The 16,015-nt window shown below is 37.6% G+C and overlaps 1 protein-coding gene across 2 annotated transcripts in view; it reads right to left on the reverse strand.

Annotated features, from left to right (window-relative positions):
* The window catches only part of ATAD2 (ATPase family AAA domain containing 2), a 74,447-nt gene that overhangs the window by 4,550 nt on the left and 53,882 nt on the right, over positions 1–16,015 (reverse strand). For both annotated transcript variants that reach the window (XM_077847113.1, XM_077847112.1), the window contains exons 19-25: positions 15,761–15,946; positions 7,794–7,929; positions 6,310–6,506; positions 5,589–5,748; positions 3,103–3,225; positions 2,811–2,954; positions 416–811 (exon numbers count right to left, since the gene is read on the reverse strand). In XM_077847113.1, coding sequence (XP_077703239.1) covers positions 416–811; positions 2,811–2,954; positions 3,103–3,225; positions 5,589–5,748; positions 6,310–6,506; positions 7,794–7,929; positions 15,761–15,946 — 1,342 coding nt within the window. The remainder of the gene's footprint in view (positions 1–415; positions 812–2,810; positions 2,955–3,102; positions 3,226–5,588; positions 5,749–6,309; positions 6,507–7,793; positions 7,930–15,760; positions 15,947–16,015) is intronic.

Here is a 16,015-nt window from a genome sequence, read left to right on the forward strand (position 1 = left end):
AAGGTCACAAGTTACTGAGTAGAGGACTAGCACTCAAATCCAGGCCTATTGATGCCACACTGTGCTTTTAACAACAGTGATTTATAAGCTCAATAGTTATTAAGATAATACTATTTTTCCTAATTAACACCTACATTCTGGAAGACAAGAAAAAGGAATAAACTGAGATAGTAATTAGTCATTTAAGAACTTTGAGTGAAACCTCTTTTTAAAGATTTGAGAGAGAAATGGGGGGCAGGGAGAATGAGCAGGAGGGGAATAGGGAGAGAATCCCAAGCAGACTCAGAGCTGAGTGAGGAACCTGATATAGGGCTCAATCTCACAACCCTATGATTGCCATCTAAGCCTAAACTAAGAGTCAGGATGCCCCAAAACATCTTTTAAAATTAAAATTAGTAAATTGCTTGAGACTTACCCTTTGCTTCATTTTCATTAGAAATATCTATTATCTGAGAACCAGAAGCATCTCCATTGCAAACAATTTTATCTTTCCTCACTTCTGTGCATGCTGTGGTCTTCTCAGATTCTTCAAGCTCATTCTCAATACCACAAATACTTGAATTCTTATTCCTCAATTCGATTCTGCTTTCAGAGGCATTTTGGTGTTTCTCATTTTCTTCCACTGAGGACTCTCCTGTGTTTCCAGTCTCATTGTGGTCTACACTTGTATCTTGATTTTCCTCTGTATCACTCTCAATTTTGTCATCTGTGGTATTCTGGCTCTCATCTTTCACCTGTGAAATCCTCCTTCGTTTTGTTATGGTGCCTAAGTACCACTTTGACTTTTTGCGGATTTTTCTCTTCAACTGAGCTTCAAAAAATTTAAGAAAACGATAAAAGGACATTTGACAATTTTCCAAGTAACTGGGGGGAAAATACCTCCTGAGATATAAGAGGGTAGAGTTTGAGAAACTGCTGTAGTTTTGTATGGCTGAACACAGAAACAAGGGTAGAAAGTACTGTGAGAAGGCAGAGTAGTAGGCAATAATGTGTCATTCTAAGGAGTTTGAATTTTATCTTGAATAATTTCAAGGAGGGCAATGATATGAATCATCCGATGACTCTAATTCAACAATCACTGTGGCAGGAATACAAGGAATGAACTGGAGGAAGGGTAAGGCTAAAAATGGCCTATACTTACTGAGTGCTTACCACATAGTGGGGACTCTTCTAAGCTCTTTATGTATGTACTGACTCCCTGAAATTTCACTTTCACCTGATCAGGTTTGCTATCATTATCAACATCCTTTTATAGATGAAGAAACTAAGCTATCCATAGATGAAACATTCTGCCTGGACCAGATACAGAATGACTACACTGTAATATTCTGTTTGGGAGATTCACTCATATGGCTGCTGCATGTGTTTAGTCATTCTCACTGTTGTTTAATAATCTATATTTTCCCAATCTGTTGTTGTGGGCATTTGGGTTGTTCCCAGTTTTGGGCTATTAAAATATTGGTTCTAAGAACATTCTTGTACATGTATTTCAGTGAACACAATGTATGCAGTCCTGCTGGATATATAGCTAGGGATGGACTGTTTGAGAGGAGACATTTTCCATGTTCTCAATTTCCACACACACACACACACACACACACACACATTTGCTCAAAGCTGATTTGACCAAGAACACCTGCTAGTACAGGTTCCTTGCTCATTTGCTATTCTCATCCTCCCTTTTCTAATTGCCTCCTTCCATTTTTACAAAGAAGGGCTTACCCTACCTATCTTAAATCATTTACTCCAGGAGACAAACATGCAATACGATAAAGGAATGTTCCAATCCCAGCAAAACATACACAAATAGAGTTTTAAAAATTCTGTTTAAAAGCATCTGAGATCAGGGCAGCCCGGGTAGCTCAGCGGTTTAGCGCCGCCTTCAGCTCAGGGCCTGATCCTGGAGACCGGAATTGAGTCCCATGTCAGGCTCCCAGCATGGAGCCTGCTTCTCTCTCTGCCTGTGCCTCTCTCTCTCTCATGAATAAATAAATAAAATCTTAAAAGAAAAAAAAAAAAGATCTGAGATCTAATTAAGGCACTGAGGAATTATGATACCAGACTCTGGGAAAACAAATGAATAACAGAGTCTAAGGTGCTGAGGAGAGTCAGGACATTCGTGGGCTTAACAAAAACTGGAATTAAGAGCCTGCCAAGGAAAGGAGGCCTTGGGAAAACCCATGGGCTCCAAGTTAGTACCCCCTGGAGTTATACCCTAAGAATAAGAAGGAACAGGAAATAGACTAGAATTTATAGAAATGAAAATCAATTTCAAATGAGTTAATCTGCAATTAGATGAAGGTGAACTGGGACTGCAAGTGGTAGGTCATTATAAACCTGGGTTTAATTATATGGTCTCATTCATTTGGGGAATATAAGTAATAGTGAAAGGGAATAGAAGGGAAAGGAGAAGAAATGGGTAGGAAATATCAGAAAGGGAGACAAAACATGAAGACTCCTAACTCTGGGAAATGAACTAGGGGTGGTGGTAGGGGAGTAGGGCGGGGGGTGGGGGTGAATGGGTGACGGGCACTGAGGGGGGCACTTGACGGGATGAGCACTGGGTGTTATTCTGTATGTTGGCAAATTGAACACCAATAAAAAATAAATTTATTATTAAAAAAATAAAATAAAATAATAAATAAAAATAAACCTGGGTTTACTTTAAGAATGCAGAGTTGCCTTAATATTTATTAACAATATCAAGGTAATTTACCACATCAACACAGAGAAAACGAAGGAGAAAGTGAATGGCATCAGCAGAAAGTGAAGGCTAGTTTCCTAAGTGAAAATTACCCAAGTGCACTTACCAGGAGTACTGCAAGCCACAGGAGTACTAGGTGTCTTGAGTTTTTCATTCTGCTCTGGATCTGATCTTTTTTCACCAGCAGAGGTGGAATTTTGCTTTGGCATCACATGATAGTAAGATGGGGCATATTTGGAGGAGCTACAACCTTATAAATAGACATGGAATATCAAGTCAAATGTCCGGATTTCAAAATTACATGAAGGGTTAATTAAAAGGAATAAGTAATACATGACATCAGAACATCAGAAACATCATCAGAAACATCTTTTTCTGATGCCAAATCATTTTCCTACCTCTCTTCTTTCTAGATTCCTGAATTTCTTCACAAAGCTGCTCAAAGTCTTCATCAAGTTCTTCTTTAATTATTGCATAGGCAGTATCTCTTAAAGCACAGGCTCTATGCCTAATGAGACGATCTGAGAAATGAATAAAGAATTCAATTTAAAAATATCTCCTTTTAATAATTTACCAAAAATAAACTCAACATGTTAGGCTAAGATTGTAGTCATTAAAATTCCTTTTTTACTTTTACCATGAAGAGTAAATGTTACTGGAATTGTATTGTTCTGTTTTTGCTATTAATTGTTCTGGATGTTATTGGATGTTCTGGACATCCAATTCAGTATGGCAGACTAAACCCAAATAATTTTACTACTCTGTCCTAGATCTAGCTCCCCTTGACATATCAGAAAAAATAAAAATAAAAAAATCAATCAACAGCAGGACTATACAACAACATGACAACAACAAAGACAGCAAGGAAGGCTACTAATATCATTAGTGAGCCAGAGATGTTAAAGAATTTTAGAAGAGAAGTTGGTACTGCATTGACAGAGAAACTAAACAAATAGCAACCTTACACAGGAAAACACTAGAAAAGCTCGTCTACTCAGAATCCAAGCACCATAAGCTGGAATATGCTTTGAGGTAGAGAGCAAGTAATAAGCAAATGTAAAATTGTTTGAACAACCAGATCAGTTCTACTCAGAATCCAAGCACCATAAGCTGGAATATGCTTTGAGGTAGAGAGCAAGTAATAAGCAAATGTAAAATTGTTTGAACAACCAGATCAGTTCCCTCACAGGGTGGTAGGCTGCAATATTCATGCCTAGGTTAGAGTTGGCAACAATAGTTATAATATCAGGATTCTTCAGGGGATTTCTAACATGGCATTTGGGCCTGAAGAAAAGCAGAGGCAAAAGTTTAAGCACTGGTTCCCTGAGTAGGGTAGCATCACGTAACCTGGAAACTTGTCAGAAATCTAAATTCTCAGGTCCCAACCTACATCTACAGAATCTGAAACCATGGAGATGGGGCCTTGCAAGCTCCATCTTAATAATCCTTTTAGGAGATGCTGATTGCCTGCTAAAGGCATACCACTGGTCTAAAGTAATTTTAGATAGTCACAATGGACAGAAGAAGACGTAGCAGCAGCATGAGTGCAAGGATACAGAAAAAGTCCTCAGGTTCCAGGGTAATGCTTCACTCTACAATTAAGGAGTGTTCTCAGGTTGGTAGCCTGTTCCCAGTGCTTACCTACAGATGTGAACTACAGGGAAAAGCCTTGGGGAGGTGAGGGCAGAGGCCTGGGAGAGGAAGAACAGTGAGCTTTTCAACTTTTGAAGAACTCTCAGTAGGTCTCTATGCTAATCAGTCTTATTTATAAACACTACCAAGAAAAGAGAAAACCAATGTATTGGGGGAGAGAGGTAACACAGCAAACAGGACTATTAAAAAAAAAATTATCCACTGAAAGTTAAGGACACTATCCACAAAACAAAAATAGGAAGCTAGGAAAAAGAAGTGCCTAAGAAAGAATATTTCTGGATATGAGTAAAGATTATATCAAATATGTAGAAAGTTGATTATTACATATATGAAGTTAAAAAAAATCCCTTACTTTTAATTTACTTATAGATTGTGTAGGTGAAGACAGAATGGGTGTATGTCTAGAAAAGGTCTAAAAAGATATCTCCAAACTTAACAGTGTCCACCTTTGGAGAGAGGAAATGAGGGACTTAATTTTTATTTAAGTGTAGTTAGTTGACTTACAATATTGTATTAGTTTCAAGTGTACAACATAATGATTTGACATTTATATATTATGAAGTGATCATCATAACAAACCTAGGGGGCTTAGTTTTGCTATTATTAGCAAGTTGGAGTGTCTCAGTCATTTAAATGTCCAACTCTTGGTTTTGGTTTGGGTCATGATATCAAGGTCCTGGGACAGAGCCCCATGTACGGCTCCACGCTCCACACAGAGTCTACTTGAGACTTTGTCTCCCTCTCATTCTGCCCTTCTCCCAGGTTGCTCTAAAATAAGGAAGTCTAAAAAATATATTATGAGCAAATATTATATATGTTACTTTTGTAATAAAAATAATAATGGTCCTAACTAAGAAAATTCTTTCAGATCTTTCTTACTACAGAATGTTTCTTTACTACTTGGAGAAAGAGCACTGATAAAGAAGCTAAGTTGTTATGCAATTCTGTGTCTTGTTAGCAGATACACCATGAAACTCTTAATTAATAGAGGTATTTTGGAGACAAAGAAACCCACATTCAAATTCTGCCTCTACCACTTCCTGGGTGTATGACCGTGAATAAGTTTTTTAACCTAACTTCATTTTCCTTAACTGTAAAGTGAGAGTAATGCTCTATTAAGTGGCACTGTGAAGGTAAAATGTTTATATCATCTGGTATGAAGTCAACCCTCACTAAAATGTTCGCAGCCCCTGTTCCACCCCCTGGGGGAAAAAAACCCACTAATGCTCACCTCCAGGATCTCTATCTGGATTGTATTCTAAAGCATTACTACAGATTAGATCAATATCACTCAAATAGTCTTTCACAGTCAGATACTTGTGGAGATCAATTTTACTGATTACAGATGAAAGGTCCATTGGTTGCTTTATCACAGTGACATAATCAGGAACCTAAAATTCAAGCAAATGACCAAATCACTAAATTAACTGTGAACATCAAAAACATTTGAGTCCAGTTGCTCTGCCAGGCAATATGGGGAGGGGGGAAGGAGAATAAATATATAAGAAATGATGTATTAATGTATTAATATGAAACCTTTGACTCTATTTAAAGCTGGCTTTGTTTTGTATTTACTCTTGTTCTTGGGCACCTGTCTCCAGTAATATCTTATACCTCTTCCCTTATCCAAATGTCATTCATCTTTCAATGTCAACTTAAGACTTCACTCTCAAGCTCACTCTAAACCCTGTAGATCACAATAATATTATGTAGCATTAAGTCACTCTTAAATCACATCTAGAATGTTTGGGTTGGGCAGATAAAGTTAACAGGCTACTCTCTGGAGAAAAGGAAAATGCATTACATAGCTCCATGTGCTTAGGACACTACTCGGTATATTCTATACAAAGAAAATAAGCTCAGAGTGTAGACAAGGAACCACATAAACTACCCAAATATTCCCTAGTTCATTACAGTTTAGAGCACATTTGATCCAAAGATTAAATCAATACCTCATCAGGGTCAACAGGTTTAGTAAATACTCTGAATCGCTTGTCAATAGCAAGCCTATGTGTAACATTTCTCAAGAAAATCCTCAGTTCTCTAAATGTGTCTTCTTCTTGTTCTTCTAGTCGTTTCACTTCTTCTGCTGTCAGTGGTCTTGGCTCAGGTGGTGGTGCTACAGGGAGTACCTCCAAGGCCTGCAAAACTTCACATGAATAGAAGATACTAGTTACTACTCTTCTATCACATCAAGGATAACAAATGATTCAGTGAACATAGTGGCCAGGCTTTCAACTGTTATCCTCCTTATATTCCTGGCAATCAGAGGATTTGAAATACTCAAGTGCTACCATAATCTCTAACCTTACCTCCCCCTCTAGCAATAATTGTAATTTGTAACATTAGTTCCTACATCATTCCCTCTGTTCCATTTTAAGATCATTTGAGAGGTTATCAAAACTTTCAAAATGTATTCTTTCCAATATAAGAATATTCTATTAAAAAAAGCTTTTAATAGTTAATTTTTGAACTAATAACAAATTGTGGTAGGTTTCAAATGTAGTAAGTTTAATTTTGTTTAAACAGAGATGCACTGAGTACTCAGGACAAGAAAAAGAAGTATGAAAGTGCTGCTACAATAAACTGGCAATCTATTAAGGGAATAAGAGACAATTATTACATCATTGTAATGTCATATTAGTAGTATGAAAAAAGTACAGTGGAAGGAGGAATAAAGGAGTCATAGTAGAAGGGACAACTGGTTCCTTAGGCAGAGATAGGCAATGAGGATAGAAGCATTGCTGACAGGGAGCAAGCATGAATGAGATTATGAAAAGACCGGAATATGCTGCAAGTAGTGTAATGACAGAATGTTTTGCAAGGAAAGAGATGAGGGAAAAAGAGAACAAAAGTGCCAAAAATGGGTTTGGTAAGACAGACTGGGGCTTTTTTTTTTTTTTTTTTAAGATTTATTTATTCATTCATTCAGAGAGAGCGAGAGAGAGGCAGAGGGAGAAGCAGGCTCCATGCAGGAAGCCCGATGTGGGACTCGATCTTGGGTCTCCAGGATCACACCCCAGGCTGCAGGCGGCGCTAAACCGCTGCGCCACCAGGGCTGCCCCAGACTAGGGCTTTATTATGAATTCCAGCTGAAATTCTATAGACTAGGATTACACTAGGAAAGGTCTTGTATGCTTTAAGATCTTTTTTTTTTTTTTTTTTTTTAAGATTTCAATTATTCATTCATTCATTCATGAGAGACACAGAGGGAGGCAGACATAGGAAGAGAAAGAAGCAGCCACCTTGGTATCTGGTACGCTTTACGATCTTTGGTCTATTTTAATGGGAAGCATAGAGACTTGTAATCTGTAGAGATATCAACCTAATGATCGAGGTTTTTGAGTTTGTGTTATTAGAAGACAATAATGCCATTAATATTTTATTCCCACCTTCTTGAAATTAGTATATGTTAAACTTTGATGGAGAAACTAACCTGCTTTCTTTTTTGATACAGGAGGCTTAGCAGCTTGCTTCAGAATTAAATCTTCAAAAAATTTTGTTCGTTCTTCTTTACCAGGTAACTGGACATTAAAAATTTCTCCATAATCACGGATAAATAATTCTTGCACCTTAAAAAAGAAAATACATGAATTATATATGTGTATAAACAATACTATGGGGATGCCTGGGTGGCTCAGCGGTTGAGTGTCTGCCTTTGGCCCAGGGTGTGATCCCAGGATCCAGGATTGAGTCCCACATCAGGCTCCTTGCAGGGAGCCTGCTTCTCCCTCAGCCTGTGTTTCTGCCTCTCTCTCTCGCTGTGCCTCTCATGAATAAATGAATAAAAATCTTAAAAAAACAAAACAAACCAATACTACGTATGTATCATTCAGTGCAACAGGTTATTATACACAAATTTTTAATGCCCTTAACTGTGTGTAATAAAGAGATATTTTTAAGACACAGATCTTTAATGTATGCTGGAGTTACATATAAATCATTATACAAAAGATTAGGAACTAAAAAATATGGGACCTTCTTTAAAACTCAAGACTCCAAAGTATTCATGTGGTAACTAATATGGCATTATTTGATTTCAAGGGTTTTGAGCTCTATTAATGAACGAATGAATGAATTCACTTTCACAACCCTAAGTGAGGCAGGATAAGAATTTAAAGGCTAAGGGGTGCCTGGCTGGCTCAGTTGGTAAAGCATGCAAGTCTTGATCTTGAGGTTGTGAGTTTGAGCCCCACCTTGGGTGTAGAGATTACTTAAAAATGAAATTTTTAAGGGCACCCGGGGGGTTCTGTGGCTGAGTGCCTTGACTTATGCTCAGGGCATAATCCCAGCATCCTGGGATCGAGTCCCACACTAGGCTCACTGTAGGGAGCCTGCTTTTCCTCTGCCTATGTCTCTGCCTCTCTCTCTCTGCGTCTCTCAGTAATAAATAAAATCCCCCCCCCCAAAAAAAGAAAGAATAAAAGGAAATAGAAAGAAAGAAAGAAGGAAGGAAGGAAGGAAGGAAGGAAGGAAGGAAGGAAGGAAGGAAAGAAAAGAAAGAAAGAAAGAAAGAAAGAAAGAAAGAAAGAAAGAAAGAAAGAAAGAAAGAAAGAAAGAAAGAATAAAGAATAAAAGGAAATAGTAAGTGCTGGTGAGAATATAGAGAAATTAGAACCTTTGTGCTGGTAGGAATGTTAAAATGGTGTAGCCACTGTGGAAAACAGAATTACCATGTAATCCAGTATACATATCTGAAGAGCAAGAAAAAAAAAACACAAAAACCCACTCAAATACAACTTGTATGCATAGTAGGCAAGAGGTAGAAATCATCCAAATGTTTATCACTAGACGAATGGATAAAACTGTGATATATATATATATATATACACACATATATATATTATATATATGAATAAAATGGAGTATTATTCAACCTTAAAAAGGAGTGAAATTCTAATGCATGCTACAATACTGATGAACTCTGAAAACATGCTAAGTGAAATAACCCAGTCACAAAAGGACAAATACCATAGGATTCCACTTTTACAAGGTATGTAGAATAGGTAAATTCACAGAAAGAAATTTATTACAACAGAGGTTACTAGGGGTTAGGAAAAGGAGGGAATAGGGGAGTAACTGTTTAATGGGTATAGAGTTTCTGTTTGGGATGATGAAGTAGTTCTGGGAATGGTGCACAACATTGTGAATATACTCAATGCAATGTACTTGAGGTCACTGAATTGTACACTTAAAAATGGTTAAAATGGTAAATTTGTTATGCATATTTCACTACCAAAAGAAGGGCAAAGGAGATCCCAAAAGGACGTTTCTAAGCAACCTCTTGACCTTTTCCAGTATTTTTCTTTAAAGATTTTTTTGAGAGAGAGAGAGAGAGTCAGCACAAGTGGGGGTAGGGGAGAGAGAGAAGGAGAAGCAGACTCCCTGCTAAGCAGAGAGCCCAAAGTAGGGCCAATTCCAGGACCCTGAGATCATGACCTGAGCTGAACGCAACACTTAACTGACCAATCCACCCAGGCACTCTTGTTTTTCCAGTATTATTATTAGAGAATAATCATGTTTATTCCTTGGTGATGCTTATGTATTTTATTTTGGGTTATCTTTGACATACAGAAGTTTACATTCATAGATTTAAATAACCTGATTTATAGGGTCTTCCACGTTTCCATATATGAAAATGTTCCAAGTATGTTATATGAAGCTTTTCCTATTGTCTCAACATCATTTAAGAAATGTCTCTATTTTTGCTAATTCATTTACCAAATTATTATGTAAACAAGCATCTAATGGATTTTATTACATCAATTTCCCAATGCTGGCCCAAATCCTACAGTTTTAATTTCTAATTTTTAATATGCAGGGACCCTGAGATCATGACCCGAGCCAAAGGCAGGTTAACAAACTGAGCCACCCAGGCACCCCTTGTTACAAGTATTAACAGACATATCTAAGTTTCCTTTCCTAGCAAACTCTAAGGTTAATCAATTTCTATGTATCAGGCAAAAATCTGAATGTGCTTTTACTTCTTTAGTCTCCTTTGCTATGTCCTATGTCCTTCCTGCCATTATCAAGTTCAGACCAACAGACCAACTTAGTTTCACATTCCTTAAAAAATTTTTCTATCACAATTTTGTGACAGTAAGTTTGCTTTCTTTGTTCACTGCTTTTTTTATGCAACTTCTACAAATAAAAATCTCAGAGAGGGATCCCTGGGTGGCTTAGCGGTTTGGTGCCTGCCTTTGGCCCAGGGCGTGATCCTGGAGTTCCAGGATCGAGTCCCACGTCGGGCTCCCTGCATGGAGCCTGCTTCTCCCTCTGCCTGTGTCTCTGCCTCTCTGTCTCTCTCATGAATAAATAAATTAAAAATCTTTAAAAAAAAAATCTCAGAGAAATAATCCTTTAATAATTCAGTCAAGGGTTTATGAGTGAAAGTTTCTTAGGAATTGCATATTCAAAAATGTCATTGGGGCTCCTGGGTGGCTCAGTCGGTTAAGCATCTGACTCTTGATTTCGGCTTAGGTCATGATCTCAGGGTTGTGACACTGAGCCCTACATCTGGCTCTGTGCCAGATATAGAGCCTGCTTAGAATTCTCTCAAAAAAAAAAAAAAAAACAGAAAAAAATATTTGTTTTGTTCTTTCACTCAAATGCTACTTTGTTGGGAAGGAAATTATAAGTCTAAAGTTATTTTCCTTCAAAACTTTGGAAATATTGCTCAGTTGTCTCCTTAGTAGCTAGTGTTCACAATGAAAAGGTAGAAGCAATTTGACTTTCAGTCCTTCCTAGTAATATTTTTTCTCTCGGTTGATTTTTAAAATTCTCCTCTGTACTTCTGAAATCCTAATTTATCTAGATGTGGACCTTTTTATATCCATTAGTTAGAACACAGGAACCCTTACATCTGGACTTAAGGTATTCTTTAACTCTACAAACTGTTTTACTATGTGAATATTTTCTAATTTTCTCCTCCCATAAGGCCCACTAAATAGGTGTTAGAGTGCATTAAATTCTATTTTAGCTTTTTCTCTTCTTTTTCAAATCTCTGTCCTTTTGTACCATATACTGTAAGAATTCCTGATCTCATGTTTCATCTCACTAATTCAGTCTTTATCTGTGCCTGTTCCTTTTCAAAAACCTCATGGACTTTTTATTTGGGGGGAGGGGGGAGTTATTTCATTTATAGTATCTCCAATTGGTTCTTTTTTACAACAAACAGTCTGTTAAGTGATGCATGGATATGATTATTCATTGAGCTGTCCTTCTCAAATGCTTATTTATAAGCTCATCTTTGCCTTTGAATTCTGCCCATAGATGCTTTTTCTGTTTATTTTAGCTTCTACATCCAGTGATTATGAAGAAGCTAGCCTATACTAGAAATAGAATGTGCCTGTAATTTTCTTTCTGGACAACAGGGTCTCCCCATTCCTCCTGATATTGGCAGCCATAGATAGTGACTGCTGACACAGTAGTCTTTGGGCCCATCCTCACTGCTCTAGCTAAGGATGAACAACTCTGCTAATTACTGCTTGGCACGGTCAAAAGTGAAGAAAGCCAATTAACTTAAAGTTGTCCAAGAGCTCTTTCAATTCCTTTCTAGCATTGACTCAGAGCTAGAAACTACTGCCATCTTTCAATACAGTCCTCTCATGCACATGCTTTGAACTGTGGTTACCCTCATCAGTCTAATCCCTAATCCCCACTGCTTTGTCTTTCAAGGACTCATGAAAGTTTCTAATCTATTCATAACATTCTTTCTCACTTTCCCCATACTGCTGAATTGTTAAGTGCTCATACATATAGGTACTCTGACTGCAATTCTGATATGGACAGACTTTAATGCAGCTAAAAATGGTACACACAGTGTTCTCATTTATTATATAGAACATGCTACATTGACAGTATCACAGAACCACTAAAAGGCTCAAAGTGGACTTGCTTATTTATATGTATATAAATTAGATTATTCATTTTTAAAAAATAAACAACTCCCAGTCCGGTACCCATTCCTCCCTACCATGCAGTGCAGTACTGGGATACTTCACCCAATTTATGTTTAGGAAATACTACCCTAAGAAAATAGAGTAGCTATTCTTTAAAAAAAGATCTTTGAGTGCAGAATTCCCATATTCTTGATAAAGTGATCTTAGATTAAAAGGACTTGTTTTTCAATCTTCCTACATCCATAGAAAGAATACTCAGCTGGGGGTGCCTGGGTGGCTCAGTCAGTTTAAGTGTCTGACTGTTGATTTCTGCTCATCATGATCTCGGGGTGTGAGACTTGAGTCCGGTGTATCAAGCTCCACGGTGGGTATGGAGCCTTCTGGAGATTTTCTCTTTCCCTTCTTGTCTGCCCTGGTCTCAAACAAACAAACAACCAAAAAGAAACTCCCACAACTCAGCTAGTTTGTCTTGTTATCAAGAGTATAAACTTACTTTGTTTCAAATTTCAAAATGATTAACTGACAGTTAAGTTTTAACTGACAGTGAGTACAATAAGCCAATGGTATAACATGGCTACTAAATAGTAGTTCTTTACTCTGTTAACCAGAACAATGCTAGAGTACTTAATTTATTCTGAGTACAGCTTTTCAAGAGGAATATAAAGACATTCAGGAGAGTGACTAGAATTCTGAAGAAAAACATGTGTTGTGTAGCAGAGCCTGCTATTATCAAGCCCATATCCTCTTCTTGGGGCACACTGTTTGTCATACTTTCTAGTCTCCCTTGCTGTTGGTACAGTCATGAGAGGAAATGATATAGATCTTTCAGATCAGGCACATGAATGGGCTACGCTTTCCAGTGAGGTACAGTGAAAGCAAACTGGAAAGCCATGTGATGAAAATGAGAAACGTCTCTCAGCCCAATGTCTGGAACGACTATACGGGGGAGGACAGACCTGAATGTAGTCATCTGAGTAGTACAGTTAAGCAATCGAGAAATAAACTTGTTGTATTAATAACTCTAAGAAGGGATCCCTGGGTGGCGCAGCGGTTTGGCGCCTGCCTTTGGCCCGGGGTGCGATCCTTGAGACCCGGGATCGAATCCCACATTGGGCTCCTGGTGCATGGAGCCTGCTTCTCCCTTTGCCTGTGTCTCTGCCTCTCTCTCTCTCTCTCTCTGTGACTATCATAAATAAATAAAAAATAAAAAAAAATAACTCTAAGGAATATACCATATCACAGAAGCAATGTTTAATGTGAAGCATGGGTCAGAGTGGGGAGATACAAATAAATATAACAGAGTATTCAAATATCAAAGAGTTGTCATGACGAAAACAGATTCAACAGGTTCTATATAGTACCTACAAAACAGAGACTAAGAATAAATAGATTTTTTAGGAGTCAGAGCTAACAAACTGAATAGTGAAGAAAGTGTCTCAACAAAGGTGGGATATCCACATAAAGGAGCCAATATGGAAGAGTCCAGAACCAGATTAACTAATCAGAGATCTTTGACTCCATAACATGTAACACATACTTGACGTTTATTTCCCAGCGTTTTCAACTTTTAGTTGAATAATTCACAATCAACCATTAAAATAGAGCCAGCAGGGACATCATTTTGTCCTCTTGATGACTTATCTCATGTCCTTAATTCTGCTCTTCACTCACTCTGCTCTAGCCACCCTGGTTTCACTATTTTTCCCAAACACCAAACACACTTTTGCTTCCAGGTCTTTGCACTTGCTTTTCTTCTGCCAGGAACCTTTGTCCCTCAGATGCCCAAATGGTTTACTCACTGTCTTAGCTTTTTCAGGTCTTTCCTCAAAAGTCACCTTCTTGGTGAGGCCTTACCTAAGACTATTAACATTGTGACCCTATCACACTCTACTGGCATTGTCTAGCTAGAATTTTCTCTATAGCAATAGGTATTATATATTTTATTTATTTTTCTCTCCCCCTCAATTATAATGTAAGCTCTAGGAAGAGAAATTTTTGTCTCTATCTTTCAATGCTATATGCCCAGTATCTAAGAACTATGCTTGACAAAGAATAAGTACTCCATAAATATTTCTTTAATATTAGAACTAAAAAAAAATATTTGAACTTATTTTCCTACTCACATTCTAAAAAATGCAAACCAATTATGTCAAAAAGTATGGAAAAACTTAGTAAATAAAAACAAAATATATAGAAGCCTACAATATGATTATGTACTCAGAATTGAAAAGGTGGGAGGAAAAAGTCTTGCTTCATGTACTTTATATTCTCTAAGGGAGACAGAGTCAAACAAATATTTAATGGCAGAGAGTGATAAAAACAACAGAGTAAGGGAAAAGAGAGTGATGGGCAGAGGAGCTAGTCAGTATAATTGAGAAACTGATCAGGGAAGGCCTCTCCAAGGTGACATCTGGGTAGAGACCTGAGAAAAATAAAGGTTTGTGCCAGGCAATTAAGCATGAACTTGTGTCACTGATAGTTGTCAGTTTTCAGGCACAAACCTGAAAGTAATTTAGTGACATCAAAAATATTATATGTGTATACTCTTTGATTAAGCCATAGTTATTCCACTTTTAGGAACGGATGCCAGAAAAATCCACACAGTAATGCTTATACAAAATAAAACCCAAGGATGCTCACTGTAACAGTTCAACAGAAAAAAACTAAAAAACCACCAAAATACCTATAAGCAAGAATCTGGATAAATTCTGGTACATAAAGACAGTGGAAAAATCATGCTGCTTTTAAAAGGAATGAGATTGTGTACTGAAACACATTATACACACACACACACACACACATATATATATTCTGCAAATTGCAGAATAGTATTCAACATATAACCCCTATTTTTTTTTTTTTTATGATAGTCATAGAGAGAGAGAGAGAGAGAGAGAGAGAGAGAGAGGCAGAGACACAGGCAGAGGGAGAAGCAGGCTCCATGCACCAGGAGCCCGACGTGGGATTCGATCCCGGGTCTCTAGGATCGCGCCCTGGGCCAAAGGCAGGCGCTAAACTGCTGCGCCACCCAGGGATCCCTAACCCCTATTTTTGTAAGAGAAAAATATTTATAATGTAGCCCTACTATACACATATATATACATCATCCTGTCCAACAAACAAGTCTATACACTACATAGTTAACACAGTATTTCTGGTAAGAAAACTCTTCCATATCCTTTTATTCATCTCTGTAGCACTTGAAATTTCTACAATTCTTTTTTTTTTTTTTTACAGTCTATATAAGATTTCTCATCTTTTATTTTTTAAGATTTTATTTATTCATGAGACATACAGAGAGAGAGAGAGGCAGAGACACAGGCAGAGGGAGAAGCAGGCTCCATGCAGGGAGCCCAATGTGGGACTTGATCCCAGGACCCCAGGATCATGTCCTGAGTGTGAAGGCAGATGCTCAACCACTTGAGCCACCCAGGTGCCCCTACAATAAATTCTTAATAAGTCTCTTTTTAAAGTATAGTGATTTTCTTCCCCCTCAAATTACCTCTTCTGGCAGAGCAGAATGGGGTTTGTCAGAAGTTGCAAGTAATAAAACTGGAGCAAATGAAGGAATATTCTGTAACAACGTAGTAAATGTGGCTTTGAGTGTTGGTCCAACTATTTCCCACCACAAGTGGATATGAGGAACATAGACTATACTTGGTGCTGTTCTCTTAGCTTCACGAATCATCTAGTAGAGAGGGAAAAATAAATTAAACTCAGTTGAAGAGTCATTAAATTAATTATGCTTGATTAGTCT

Source organism: Canis aureus, chromosome 14 (assembly GCF_053574225.1).
Source record: "Canis aureus isolate CA01 chromosome 14, VMU_Caureus_v.1.0, whole genome shotgun sequence".
Classification (NCBI taxonomy): domain Eukaryota; kingdom Metazoa; phylum Chordata; class Mammalia; order Carnivora; family Canidae; genus Canis; species Canis aureus.